Source organism: Schistocerca americana, chromosome 3, assembly GCF_021461395.2.
Source record: "Schistocerca americana isolate TAMUIC-IGC-003095 chromosome 3, iqSchAmer2.1, whole genome shotgun sequence".
In the NCBI taxonomy this organism is placed as follows: domain Eukaryota; kingdom Metazoa; phylum Arthropoda; class Insecta; order Orthoptera; family Acrididae; genus Schistocerca; species Schistocerca americana.
Genome location: NC_060121.1, coordinates 360,851,167 through 360,866,161, shown reverse-complemented (window position 1 = coordinate 360,866,161; position 14,995 = coordinate 360,851,167). Strand labels below are relative to the sequence as shown.

At 37.7% G+C, this 14,995-nt stretch overlaps 1 protein-coding gene across 2 annotated transcripts in view; it reads right to left on the bottom strand.

Moving 5' to 3' along the window:
• Positions 1-259: 259 nt before the first annotated feature.
• Positions 260-14,995, bottom strand: part of LOC124606626 (glycoprotein-N-acetylgalactosamine 3-beta-galactosyltransferase 1-like) — a 66,264-nt gene continuing 51,528 nt past the window's right edge. For both annotated transcript variants that reach the window (XM_047138621.1, XM_047138622.1), the window contains exons 6-7: positions 2,249-2,406; positions 260-1,696 (exon numbers count right to left, since the gene is read on the bottom strand). In XM_047138621.1, coding sequence (XP_046994577.1) covers positions 1,484-1,696; positions 2,249-2,406 — 371 coding nt within the window. In that variant the 3' untranslated portion in view covers positions 260-1,483. The remainder of the gene's footprint in view (positions 1,697-2,248; positions 2,407-14,995) is intronic.

Here is a 14,995-nt window from a genome sequence, read left to right as displayed (position 1 = left end):
TTAACATTTCCTACAGACTGAATTCAGAATTAAAAACAATGAATCTTCACTGTCTAAGCATAACAAAAGAAATTCACAAGAAAAGCATATGAGATGATTTACAGTAGATAAGCTCACACACAGCAAAGCAGAGCAAAACAGAATTTTAAACAGAGAGAGAGAGAGAGAGAGAGAGATTCTGTAAAAATACAAGAAATACAGTGTGATTTCACTCATTAATATCATATATCAGTCTTTTCTTCCACAGTTGCCTTATATGCAAAAAATTTATATGCAAACTGACCTAAGATGCTGATACTGTTACTAGGTGCTGAGTGGTATCAAAAGAATTGGGAAAGTATATAAATTTAATTACAAGACTAAATGTTTTTGTTGAAAATACAGTCACTACACTACTGTGCACTCTATTTATAGTATAACGTTAGTTATGCATTAAATTAGGCAATGGTGGCCATTAAACAACGCACACAATGAGAACAGCTGGCCAAGGGCCCTGCTTTTATTTATTTAGTTGTTTTTTAATTTAGCTTGTTTCAAGGACAAGTAAATGCACACAGGATAAAAGAAACTACAAACTTCAAAGTTGTATTTAAGATATGTAAGCTATTAAACCTATACAGAAGTCCTGATATGGCACAATCACAGACATCTGTAGTAATCCACAAATTTTCCTCATTCTTCAATTTCTACTAAGAGGACATACATCAATCACCAAACAAATTAAACTCACATACATGTACAAATCTTTCTCCACAAAATCAAAAATCTATTGATCACAAGAATTTCACCAGTATACTTTACTGTTGCTCCTCAAACACCAGAGCGACTGGAGTCTTTCATCCCAGGAATAATCATTAATGAGCAACCTAGTTTGTACAAAATTGTCACAACAATACTGTGTTATGAATCCTTTTCTTATTATCACAGACAGAAGAGTGCATGAATTCACCCATGGCAAAAATCTAACATGACTAGTCATTAGCTCTCAAGGAGTCAACACTGTCTCTTTTTAACTACTCAAAATTTTCACAATAGTTTCTTTACTGGCAAAAAGCTCAGTATCATAGTCAGACTTCAAAAGCTGATTAAGACAGCTAAAATTAAAAATTGAAACATGACACTGAACTACAATCAGTTCCTGAATTACCACCTAAACACATTCATATTAATGGCGGATCTATGGCTTAAGAATACTGAACCCTGGAACATACAAAATCTCAGAACACTAAAACGTGATTAATTTCAGTCACATCTGAAATTTTTCTTTCTGCTTAAAATTGAAAACACAGTAAAAAAAGTTCTGTTATTTCTTACTCTTAAGAAATCACTTCAACAGGTATCAGAGGTATTCATAGGAAAAAAAAGAACCTTGGTTTCACAAGGCCTTCCACATATGCTTTTCAACCATTTACAGGTAACGGTAAGTATATGTTTTGAACTCCAAACTAATGTCTTGTATCACCTTTGATGAATCTCCACTTCCTCAATGAGTATTTTTGATTTCACGTTTTGTAGGTTTTAATGTTCCACTGTCAGATGCTTTTTCTGTTATGGGCTCATCTGAAGAAACCTGCTCTTCCACATAATGAGTAATTCCATATGGGCGTAGATGATAAATAAGGTATTCAAGCACATACATGTGATTAGGTGAAACGTAGTGAAAGGAGACTGCACTGTCAGAACAGCACTCCAGGCCCTGTAAAACAAGACATGAAAGCACCAGCAAAAATTAAAATAACAATGTAATGCATATGTAAAGTGTATTATTGTCATGGTGACAATGTACTTTATTTATGAACATTCAATGTATTCCTTTTATCAAATTTTTGTAAAACACTGCACATAAGCAATTTTCTCATTGTTCTTAGCATTTTACTAATATTAATATAAAAACAGGATTTCCAGATGAGCTGTGCATGTGGGAACACACACACACACACACACACACACACACACACACACACACACACACACACACACACACACACAAAAGAGAGGAGGGAGGAGGAGGAGGAAAGTAGCCATACTAGCCACAGTGTGCTCTATGATAAGGAATTCAAGTTTGAAAGCTGAATTACATTGTTCAGAGATCTAGCTTGTGTGTCTCTCAACACATCCTCTATATCTTCACTGCCCCCCCCCCCCTTTTTTTTTTGTGGCGAATTTTAAACGTCAATAGTTTGAGTAATTATATACATATAATGTGTTTCTAATCTTTAAGAAATGAAATAATATCATTGAAATTTACCTCTTTTGATTCATAATAAATATAGTTCCAGTACCAGAAGTTCTTGTCAGTGTGTCCAGGAATAAGATGATGTTCTGGAACAAATGGAAAGAACCTGCCTCGACCAAGAGAATCTCGTGAATCAGCAGCCTTAACCCCCACAGCTTCTAGACATTTACCTGTAAATTAAATAACTCTCAATCCTCACACACATTAAATATGACACAGTAACAACAGAAAAGAAAGTCAGCATAATGCATAGTCAAACCAATTACTCTGACTGCTATCTGTATTAAACAATGACCACTTCAAAGCCAACATTAACTACTGTGTATCTATACATATGACTAAACTGAAGTGCCCCTTTCCGTTTTTCTGTCAGTAAATAAAGGTCAATCTCGAGAACTACTGTAGGGATTTTTATACAGCTTTCATTAATAGACAGTTTGACTGACAAGTCATCCAGCTGTAGATAGTGTTACTGTGCAAAGCCAGGGCATGTCACTTTTGAATATACTACTTTTCCTAACCACTGACAATTTGATCCCTCTTTTTCTCTTCACTGTCACCCAGTTTAAAAGATTCTTGCCTCATTTTGACAATGAGCATTGTATAGAACCTTACCTTACAAAATTAAATTTACTGTACATTAATGAAAAGCATGTACCTACTATCAAAACTAAAATAGAAAATACAGTAAATTACATGCAAATGACACAGAATTGAAATTTTTCAACAGAATTTTTCTTCATTGTGAGAAACATTTTTACATGCCTTGTGAGATGATGATGATGTTTGGTTTGTGGGGTGCTCAACTCAGCGGTCATCGGCACCCGGCCTTGTGAGATGTTACACTGTCTTAATGAATCACTATAATACTAGATGCAGTGCCACAAATTAACCAAATTAAAGATATTGCAAAACTCACCTTCCACATAAAGAGAAGATGTTGCCTAGGGATGGACTTAAAAATTCCAAAACTGACTGCATGTGAGCTAGTAAATTTTCAGGACATCCCTCTATGGACAAGCAAATTAAATGAGTAGAAGTTAAGAGGTGATGTTACCAGCAAATATTCCACGCACTGTCTGGTTAATTTTTTGCTCCATAGTATGGTGACATCTGCTTACATGCACTTTAGTTACAGACAGAGCACTTCTACTGCTCCTTAAATCCTTTTGGCTGGCTCCTAACCTATAGCGGATTCAGTGGAACTGTATATGGAGTTCCAAGACTTCTGATCTCAGTTTCTTCCCATATCATTCTGTATCTATATCTACATGAATACTCTAAAAACAAAGATGATGTGACTTACCAAACGAAAGCGCTGGCACGTCGATAGACACACAAACGAACACAAACATACACACAAAATTCAAGCTTTCGCAACTAACTGTTGCCTCATCAGGAAAGAGGGAAGGAGAGGGAAAGACGAAAGGATGTGGGTGCTGAGTGCTACGAGACATTGTTTTCCCGCTTCCAACACTGACAGGTGCACATCTTGCCATCTTTCTCAAATAATTTTACAGAAACTACTGGGTATTTTTATTGATATTTTTATTTTTGATTTTAAAGGGTGTATACGTTGACAAGGAAAAAATATCCTGGATTTTTCCCAGAATTCCCGGTTAAAAATGCACTTTCTCCTGGGTGAAAACACACTTTTCCCGTGTTAAGTGAGAGCATATTTTCCCTTATCAATCCCTTGAATGGTTATGGTTTTATACATGGGCGTAGAATTTCCCAGCACTTTAGAAAACGAAACTCAGGGAAAAAGACACGTCTTGGAAATATCTTTGATGTGCAGCAACCTGTACGCTGCGTATTTTCGTATTACGAAAATATACATTGGAATTCCACCAAACACCACATGTTACTTTATAAATTATTGAAATCGCGTTTGTCATGTGCTTTTGTTAGTCAGTCATAGCTCAGTACACGAGATCTCGCCAGCTGATGACAGCGGATATTCAGAGCATACGACACGTGATGCAGTCAGCCAACAGCACCATCAATGTTAAGTAGCACGAACACACAAACAGGGAAAGTTAATAGTTTAAATTAATATACATATTGTTGCTACAAGAAAAGCAAAGCTTCCACATATGATATTGGTCTCAAGCTGCAAGAGACGCTAAGGTTTCGCACATAATTTTGATCTTTTTTGCGCGTGTTACACTTCAAGATATATCAAACAAATGCGCCAGTAAAATTTTTACTGATGACATAAATGTCTGATCTTCAGGGCTCGAAATTCTTCTAAATGGCTCGTCATCAAAGAGTTGATTTTTAAATGAGAGTCAAATGCTCTGAGATACATGGTACATTCTTGCACATAGTTCAACTTACGTAAAAGGATATTTACTTAGAAAGTAACGCTTTTCAGACCACTATTCGCAATATTTTCCGGCGACCTGTTAGAAATAGGTTCATTTCAGTAGCTGCCAGAGAGCACAGATAACAGGCGACACGTGCAGTTTTCATGACGAAGGAAGACGGTATGTACGTACGTGTAAAACATTATGTCATAAAAGATACAAGACATCAGACGATACTCCAAGAGCTTTGGAATTTCGTGAACCATATTAAAACGTGCACATTTAAAGTGCATACTGCATATTCATATGTCCAGATTCCCAATGAAGTAGACCTTGACCTGATATTAAGCTTTTCAGTGTGGTTTTCGGGATGCAAATTTTCTTGGAGCACCAGTACTGTATTATAATATGTTTGGTTCTTTATAATGATATAGTGCCATACGTGCCAGAAAATGGAAACGTGCACTTGAAATGCAGCGAACAGTTGAAACTAGCCAGTACTGTGGAATTATACATATTGTTTTAAATACATTCACTGCCTCTGCGAAAAAGGTTAATAAAAGTCAAATTTCTTTAGCAAACAAAAAAAAATAACTTCATTGTTCTGAAGGCCATTAATGCTTGACTGTCAGAAAGGTAGAAATAAAATAAAATCTGAAACTAATGACATATTTTAGCCTTCCATAATTATGTGAATGTATCTTAATTCACTTGATAGCTCCTGGTCACAGATTTCCGTTTTGTTTCATTTGATGTGAGAGTAAACGAAGGGGAAACCAAAATCACTAAATGTAAACACAGGTCACGTGGAGACTACCCACTATAACTGCTCTGCAGATCAGCCCCCCGGATCTACGATATTTGCAAACCGGGTCAATACTTAAAAAAAAAATTTGAATTTTCAGAAATATGCTCACCTTGTAGCGCACATCTTTCTGAAAAGTCTGAAACATATTTGTTCAAGGAAATGTAAGACATATTATTTGGTCTTAAGTATGCCAAAGTTCAGTGCCACACCTCTTCATAAAGCATTCTTCTATCGCACGTCACTGTATTTCGCTTGTGGAATCGAAAAATGTATATTTTGTACTAGATGCCATCAAACTATATTCAGGACAGTGGAAATTGAAATTTCCTGTGGTGCCTCTCCTGCTCCCAGTCGGCGGTTTGACAGCCTGCCCCTCTTAAAAAAGGAAAAAAAAAAAAAAATCTAGCACTTAATAGCAGATGGGATTATTTGTAATCAGAAGAACAAGAACTACTCAGAAAATTTGAACTCTGTATTGCTTATTAGCTAATAACTAGTGTTTTGTGTGACATAAAATTAAATATAGGATACATAAAACAAATAACGATAAGAGATAAGCAAGAAATTACACATTTCTTCAATCCTTAGCTCCTAGCATTTTTTTTCTCTCTAATCCTGCTACAGCTTTACATGGCATTCTTTCCTTTCTGCAAAAGAATCTATTCCTAATCAAAGTTCGTCAAACGCGTTGCTACATGAAAAATCAAAATGTCGTTATCTAACACTGAAAAGGGGTTCAATGTGGCAACCATCAGTGCCCAGAAGAGTCTGAAAGTGTAGGATTGCATTCTGCACAGCAGAATGAAGCATGCCCGTAGGTACGCTGGCATTCTCTATTGATATGCTGTGCTTTATATCAACACAATGATGAATGTTCCGCTTGTAAACCCTGTCCTTCGGGTGGCCTCACAACCAGAAATCACAGGAAGTGAGATCAGGTGATCATGCTGGCCAGCATTTAGAAACAATCGACTGATAATTCAATCATACCCAAATATGTTTTGGAGAAGCAGGTAAACTCCACGAGCAATGTGCGGTGGGGCCCAATCTTCCATGAAAGCTGTTGAGCTCAATGCATCTCTCTTCTGTAGGGAGGGTCTGACATGCTAGCAAAGTATAACACAGTAACAGTGGCCAGTCACATGGCTCATCTTTGCTCCTTGAGTGCCAACCTGTTCAAAAAAGAATGGACCAATGATGAACGTAGCCGTGAAACCACACCATATGGTGATGAAATTCACCATACAGAGGAACTTCATGCACACTGACTGGAGGTGAAGACCCACACACTTGGCAATTCTGTGGGTTCATTTCGCCTGCCAGAGGAAAATGAGCTTCATCTGTCCTTAGGATGGTCCAGGGTCAGCCCATGCCAACTTCAATCCTTGCGAGAAACTGGAGAGCAAAATCCGCATGTTGTCGTGTGTCCTGTGGTGCATGTTGCTGAACGATATGGATCTTGTACAGATGCCATTTGAGAATCGTTTGAAACACCTTCTGTACAGTGGACCACGGGATGTTCAACTGTCGCAACACAGCACACGTACTGCCTGACGATCAGGAATTTCACACAGCTTTGTCTGCCATAGCAACAGTGATTTCATCAATTACCTGTGGTGCAACTGGTTGTCGGCCTCTTCCCAGAGCGACACCCAGTTCTCCAGTTAACTCAAACTTCTTCAGCACACTCGGCACAAAAGGTGGAGAAAGAGGACTCTTCCATAATCCATTCAGACGGTGATATTCTCGAAATACAGCTGCAGGATTAATATTGTTTTGATAATAGAGCTTTACCCATAATCCCCTGCTCCTTTTGTCCAAGCTCATGTTGACATGTCAACAAATGCACTGCAACCGGTCAGGTGTGCGAGACTATGAATCACAATGACTGATCATGGCACCTGGTGGCCATAGTTGGAACTGCGGTGGTGCTATGATGCACAGAAATCATGCACCCCATACTCTGGACATTAATGCTATCAAGTTTGGTACTCATACAGTAATTAGTTCTGTGTTATAATATGTTAAAAACCCAGTACATCCACTGTGCGAGACATGAGGTATGAAATATGTATGTTGGCCAACAATTGGCACACTGCATTGAGTGTTAAATGCTGTTTTCTGTTCCTATTTGCAACTTCCAGTTGTGACTAAAATCATAGCCAGATACAGTAAAGCTGTTATGGTGAAAACTTCTCAGTGACTGAGATTTGCAATGGTACATGATATCTTGCACAGCCCTACGATCTACACAGTACGGAAAGTGTATTTGTTCAATGATGTATCAAACTAATCTTTGTGGCCTGCACACACAGCAAGATTATAATTCAGCAAAAACAATTTCAGTACACTGAAAGGCTGGTTGGATCAATTTTTTAAAATGTCATAATCTGTCATTTAAAAATGTATGTAGAGAAAATGAGGTTGAGGATGTAGAAAGTGAAGTATTGGAAGAACATTACATTGCCACAACTGATACAGGGTTATGATCCCTGAGAAATTTCCATTGTTGATGAAACTGGCATCCTTCATAATTTACTTCTTGCACAGACATATTTTGTTAAGGAAGGAAAATGGCATGGAGTTAAAAGAAAGTAAAGAAATGATGATGATGATATTATTTTGTGTGTACAGCAATGGATGTGACAAGTTGCCTCAATTAACACTAGAAAATTTAAAACTCCCACATGTTTCAAAAGATAGGAACACTACCTTATACTAATGACTACAAGAGCAGTGCCTGTATGATGTCAGGAATCTTCTCCCAAAACTAACCGAGGTTAGACCAAAGTCTACAAAGAAGCCATGGATTACCCAAGGAATATATATATCTTGTAAAACAAAAAGAAAACTGTATCTGTCAGTCCATAACAGTCCTGATGTGGACCAGTCATTTATCACTGGAATATTTCCTGAATGGTCGAAATATTCTGAAGTTAAGCCACTACTTAAGAAGGCAGATGAAAAAGTAGTGTCAAATTTCTATCCAATTTCACTTTTGCCAGCATTCTCAAAAATTTTAGAAAAGGTAATGTACACTCGGCTTTATAACCATCTTATCACAAATAACATACTGTCAAAGTTGCAGTTTGGTTTTCTAAAGGGTTACGATATTGAGAAGGCTATCTACACTTACAGTGAAAATGTACTTAATTCATCAGACAAAAAATTGCAGATAACAGGCATACTCTGTGATCTGTCAAAGGCATTTGACTGTAAATCACAATATCCTTTTAAGAAAATTAGAATATTATGGTGTAACAGGAAATGCTGCAAAATGGCTCTAATCTGATATCTCTGGCAGGAAACAAAGGGTGTTATCAGGAAAGAGACATGTATTAAGCTATCAGGCATCATCCGACTGAGAACTAATTCCATGTGGGGTCCCACAAGGTTCCATCTTAAGGCCCTTACTTTTTCTTGTTTATATCAATGACCTTTTATCAGTAACATTATCAGGTGTCAAGTTTTTCTGTTTGCCAATGATACAAACATTGCAATCAATAGCAAATGAAGTGTAGTCTTGTGTACTGTGTATGGAACCAGGGACCTAGAAATGACAGAGAGGCTTTGCAGGCTACAGCAGTCCACTCACCCCACCACCACCCCACACTGAACCCAGGTTACTGTGCAGTTCGGCACCCAGTGGACCCCCCCCCCCCCCCCCCCCCCCCCAGGAATGTCTCATACCAGACGAGTGTAACCCCAAATGTTTGCATGGTAGAGTAATTATGGTGTATGCATACGTGGAGACATAGTGTAACTGAGGTAGAATAAGGGGAACCAGCCTGCATTAACTGAGGCAGATGAAAAACCATCTTAAAAAACATCCACAGGCTGGCCGGCACACTGAACCTCAACTCTAATTCGCTAGGCAGATTTGTGGTGGGGACCAGCACGCCTTCCCATTTGGGAAGCAGCGCGTTAGACTCCACGGCTAACCGGGCAGGCAAGTGTAGTTTTAGAAAGATTGGCTCATAAAATATTTGTAGACATTAATCACTGGTTTCTAGCCAATTCTTTGTCGCTAGACTTTGAAGAAACACATTAAATGCAGTTCAGAACTTGTAAGGGGTGCCCCACGAATATATGTCTAACATATGGTGACAAGCAGATAGAAGAAATTGACACTGTTAAATTCTTGGGATTACAGCTTGATAATAAATTCAACTGGGAGGAGCACACCACAGAACGGCTGAAAATTCTAAACAAATCTCTACTTGCAATGCGAATTCTGGCAGTCATAGGGAATATAAAAATGAGAAAGATGACATACTACACTTAATTTCACTCTATAATGTCATATGGGTTTTGGGGTAAATCATCAAGCCAAGCTAAAGAGCTACATGCAGTGTGATCTCAAGAACAACCGTTTAGGGAACTAGGGATACTAACTATTGCTTTCCAATGTATTTATTCCTTAATGAAATTTGTCATAAAAAATATATCACTTTTTCAAACCAACAGCTCAGTTCATGGATCAATACTAGAAATAAGAATAATCTTCACAAGGATTTAAAGTCACTTACTCTTGTACAAAAAGGTGTGCATTATTCAAGAACACACATTTCCAATAACTTGCCAGCAGCCATAAAAAGCTTAACAACCAATGAAATTCAGTTTATGGCCGACACCTTCCACCCCACTGATGAATATCTCAGTAGAACCAACTTTTTATTTGTGTGTGTGTGTGTGTGTGTGTGTGTGTGAAGTACAATCTAACTTCTGCACCATTTCAGTGCAGTAATGTAGTTCTATTACATGTTTATTACCTTATAAATAAAAAACAATTTTTTATATTTTAAATTCAGTTCATCAATGTGATCTTATTAAATGGGTGTTGTAAAATAGCCTTTCATATAGTGATCATTTGATATAAAAAAAGGACAATCATTCCACTTGAGACCTGCGGAAGGTACATTAGCTTATTTGTTTTAGTTGTAAATGTTTGTCATGTATTATTGTTTTTATGAGATGTTCTACATCCTGGAAGGCCTCCTCACTATGGATCAATTGAAATGAAAGTAAATATAATCTAATCTAAGAGATCTATCAGGAGCTTAGATGCCAAGATGAGTGCAGTGGGGAAGAAAGTTGTACATATTATTGACTAATGCCCCATAAATCACAAGAAAACATTGTTTCTGAGGAATGTAAATGTTGGGTTCCTTCCCCTGAACTGCACAAGCCATCTGAAGACTTTGGACTTGAGCATAATGCACTCTGTTAAGGCCACAGTGTGTTGGTTGTGCAGAAATCAATTTCATTCCTTTAGAGAAAGTAAGCAACGATGTTCAGCATTCTATAGGCTATGACTATACTACCAGTAATTCTATAACACAACAAACTGTGTTAAATAGTTTCACAAAGGTTGCCTGTGGTACATCGGCTGCTGGAGGAGGAGGAGGAGGAGGGGGGGTATTGCCCCTTGTTTCACTGCTGCTGTGCAAGGAACTGAATCTGTAAGGAATTTCTTTTCTTCATTTGAAGCAGATGAATCAATTCTACCTGTAACTTGTAATCAAAAAGTTTCTGTTTGTGGATATTGCTGCAGTTGAGTATATAGGCAGAGACATGTAGGTGAGGGATTAGTGTGACATCCATGTCCTTCCGACTTGCATGCAGCAAATGCAGAAATATGAATCATAGCAACATTATTACCAAAGGCATCCAAACAGGATCAACATGCCGTTATTTTTTTCTTGGCTGCTGAAGGGCAAACAGCAGTAGACATCCACTGGTAAGTGAAGAATGTGTATGGGCCCACATGTCTGTCAAAAAACACCACTGTGGAATGATGTGCCAAGTTCTGTGCTGGTCATGATTCAGCACAAGACACCGGTCGATCTGAGACGCCAATTTCGTCGATTATGGACAATTGGAAGACACTTGAGTACTGGCCCTATAGTCAAGAACTCTCCTCAAGCAATTATCATGCCTTCGGTCCTATGAAGAAGACCTTGGAGGGTCGATGATACCTGTCAGACGAGCATTTGCAGCAGGAAGTTATTGACTTCTCCATGCAGTAAAATGGATATCTTCAACCTCGTCTGTTGGTGGGATGATTGCCTCAATGCTCATGGCAGTTTTGCCAAATTGGGACCCAATTCTGAACTGTTCGGTCTTCAAACAGAAAGTTTTTAACACTTCTTATAATGTATGTCAAGTGGAGCAGCAACTTCTTAGGCTACAATATGCTGAAAGGATAAAACAAAAACCTCTTCTAGATTAAAAAAGATAGCAGATGCGTTTTGTGTGTTATATATGCACTGTAGTTAAATTTGTAGCACGGGATATTGAAATTCTGTAACTAAATAGCACTTATGTTGGCTAAACATATATGGATTATGGTTCTAGGTCATTCGTTCCATGTACTTGGGCAAACCCTATGTTTAAAAACCTCTGTTTAAGGAAAAAATATTTCAGTCTCCAGATATTCATTAAAAAGGGGTTCTATTGCAGCTTCATTCTGAACCCTAGACAATGAGGTGAAGTGTATATGAAAATGTTGTTGTGTCTGTTCATTGCGACCGTGGAATACTGTTCAGTTGAAACTAATTTTTACTGCCAGCAACAATAAATATTAAGGAGTAAATGTATTAGGAAGTGAAGTACGAAGTCCAAGATTCTTAAAAAGCTTCTACAAGATGTACAGTTATGTACTTCACACACTACCCTTACTGCAAACTTGTGTGATTTTTTTTAAAGCCCTTTATTTAATTTAGGTGCACTATCCCAGAAGATCATTCTGTATGACAACAAGGAGTGAAAATATCATATTTACATAAATCTAATATGTGCACTTCTTTTTTACCTTAATTAGTATTCAATTAAGAGTCGAGGGACATGAAAGGGAAGCAGTGGTTGGGAAGGGAGTGAGACAGGGTTGTAGCCTCTCCCCGATGTTATTCAATCTGTATATTGAGTAAGCAGTAAAGGAAACAAAAGAAAAATTTGGAGTAGGAATTAAAATCCATGGAGAAGAAATAAAAACTTTGAAGTTCGCTGATGACATTGTAATTCTGTCAGAGACAGCAAAGGACCTGGAAGAGCAGCTGAACGGAATGGACAGTGTCTTGAAAGGAGGATATAAGATGAACATCAATAAAAGCAAAATGAGGATAATGGAATGTAGTCAAATTAAATAGGGTGATGCTGCGGGAATTAGATTAGGAATGAGACACTTTAAGTAGTAAATGTGTTTTGCTATTTGGGGAGCAAAATAACTGATGATGGTCGAACAGGGTGTATACACGGACAAGGAAAAGAAATTCCTGGATTTTTCCTGGATCTCTCGGTTAAAAATTCATTTTCTCCCGGGTGAAAATACACTTTTTCCTTGTTAAATGGCAGTATACTTTCCCTCGGATTATTTATATATATAAAAGCAAAGCTTTCGCGTATAATTTTTGTCTCTAATATTAATAAGCTACAAGAGAAGCTAAGCTTTCACATGTAATGTTGATTTTTTTAGCACATGTTACTCTTTAAGATACATCACACAAATACGCCAGTAAAATTTTTAATACTGACATAAATCCCTGACCTTTTGGGCTAGAAATTCTTCTAGATGGCTCGTCATCAACGAGTTGATTTTTAAGAGAGATTTAGGAAATTCATCGTACATTCTCGCACATAGTTCATTTTGGGTAAAAGGAAATTTACTTTGAAGATAATGCTTTACAAACAGCAATTCACAATATTTTCCCGTGACTTGTTAGAAATAGATTCATTTCTGCAGTTGCCAGACAGTGCTAGATAGAGGCGTCACCACGCTTGTTCAGCTATAGTGACGTAGGAAGCCTGTATGTTCGTGCGAGTAAAACATTAAAAGATCCTACATCTTGTCACAAAAGAAACAAGACATCAGAGGATACTCCAAGAGCATCGGAATTTTGTGAAACATACTAAAATCCATAGTTTGCCTTACAGTGCACATTCGTATGTCCAGATTCCCAATGACGTAGGCCTCAACCTGATATGAAACTTTTCAGTGTGGTTTTCGGGACGTAAATTTTCTTCGCGTACCAGTACTGTATTATCTCATGTTTGGTTCTTTGTTATGGCATAATGCCATCCGTGCTAGAAGATGAAAACATGCACTTGAAACGCAGCGAACAGTTGAAACTAGCCAATAGTGTGGAATTAAAGACTTCGTTTCAAATAAATTCATTGTCTCAGCAGGAAACCCTAATAACAGCTAAATTTCTTTAGCAAACCGACAAAAATAACTATTGTTCTGCAAGGCGATCAATGCTTGACTGTCAGAAAAGTGGAAATAAAATAAAATCTGAAACTAGTAACATAACATATTTTAGCCTTCCGTAATTATGTGAATATATTTTAATTCATTTGATAGCTTCCAGCCACAGAAATCTGTCTTGTTTTCATTTGTCGTGAGAGCAGTAAACGAAGAGGAAACAGAAAAATCACAAAATGTAAACACGGGACACGTGGAGACTACCACCTCCACCCCCCCCCCCCCCCCCCCCCGCCCAATAACTCAGACTTTTCAAAAATAAGTTCATTTTGTAGTGCACATCTTTATGAAGAGTCTGATACATAAAACATCTATCTTCGAGGAAATGTAAGACACGTTGTTTGGTCTTAAGTGTGCAATGCAGTGCCACGCCTCTTAAAACAACATTCTTATAGCGCAGGTCACTGTATTTTGCTCCGTGGAACTCAAGTGTGTATATTTTGTAATGGATGCTATCAAACTATATCAGGACAGTGGAAATTAATATGTCCTGTAGTGCCTATCCTGCTCCCAGTCAGCCGGTTTGACATTCTGCCCAACCCATCGCAATTAACACTGGATAGGATTATTTGTAACCAGGAGAACAACTACTCTTCAGAAAATCTGGACTCTTTATTGTCTATTAGCTAATAAGTTGCTCTTCTGTGTAACATAAAATTAAATATAGGATACCTAAAACCAGTACAGACAGGAGACAGGCAAGACAGTATACATTTCTTCAATCCTTAGGTCCTAGTGATTTTTCTCTATAATCTTGCTACAGCTTTACATGGCGTTCTTTCCTTTCTGCGAAAGAACTATTACCTTATCACGTCAACCGTTTTGCTACGTGAAAAATGGAAATGTCGTTGTCTAATACTGAAAAAGCTGTTAATACAATTAGTACCCAAGACTGGTGTGGTTTCTCGATCTGATTGCGTCTATTTTGTCACTGTGTGCCGGATAAAACAAAATAGGCCTTTCTAATATTACAGCAATTGTAACACACATCATATAAGCGACACTGTTTTGGCAATAATGATCATTTTTATAATACGACAAAATAATTCACGAAGTACCAATACGAAATACCTATTTGGCCTACTGCAAGCAAAAAGCTTTACGTTAGGAAATAGTTTCACATTTCATTCATGCGTTCCAGTTTCACATGCACGAGAGTGAGAAATAGAATGAAGTTTTTGTATAAATTTGAAATCGTCATATTCCTCCATAATTTGTGTGATGTCCCCGTTTCTTCTCCTTCCTCGTTCTAACAAACAGTCTTATCATCACTAATTATATAACTATTCCTACCACTGTCAAAACTCATTCTCCGGTTAACTTTACTTCACCTGTCACAATCACCGGTTTAGTTATCCAGAGATTATTCTCCGGTTAGCCAT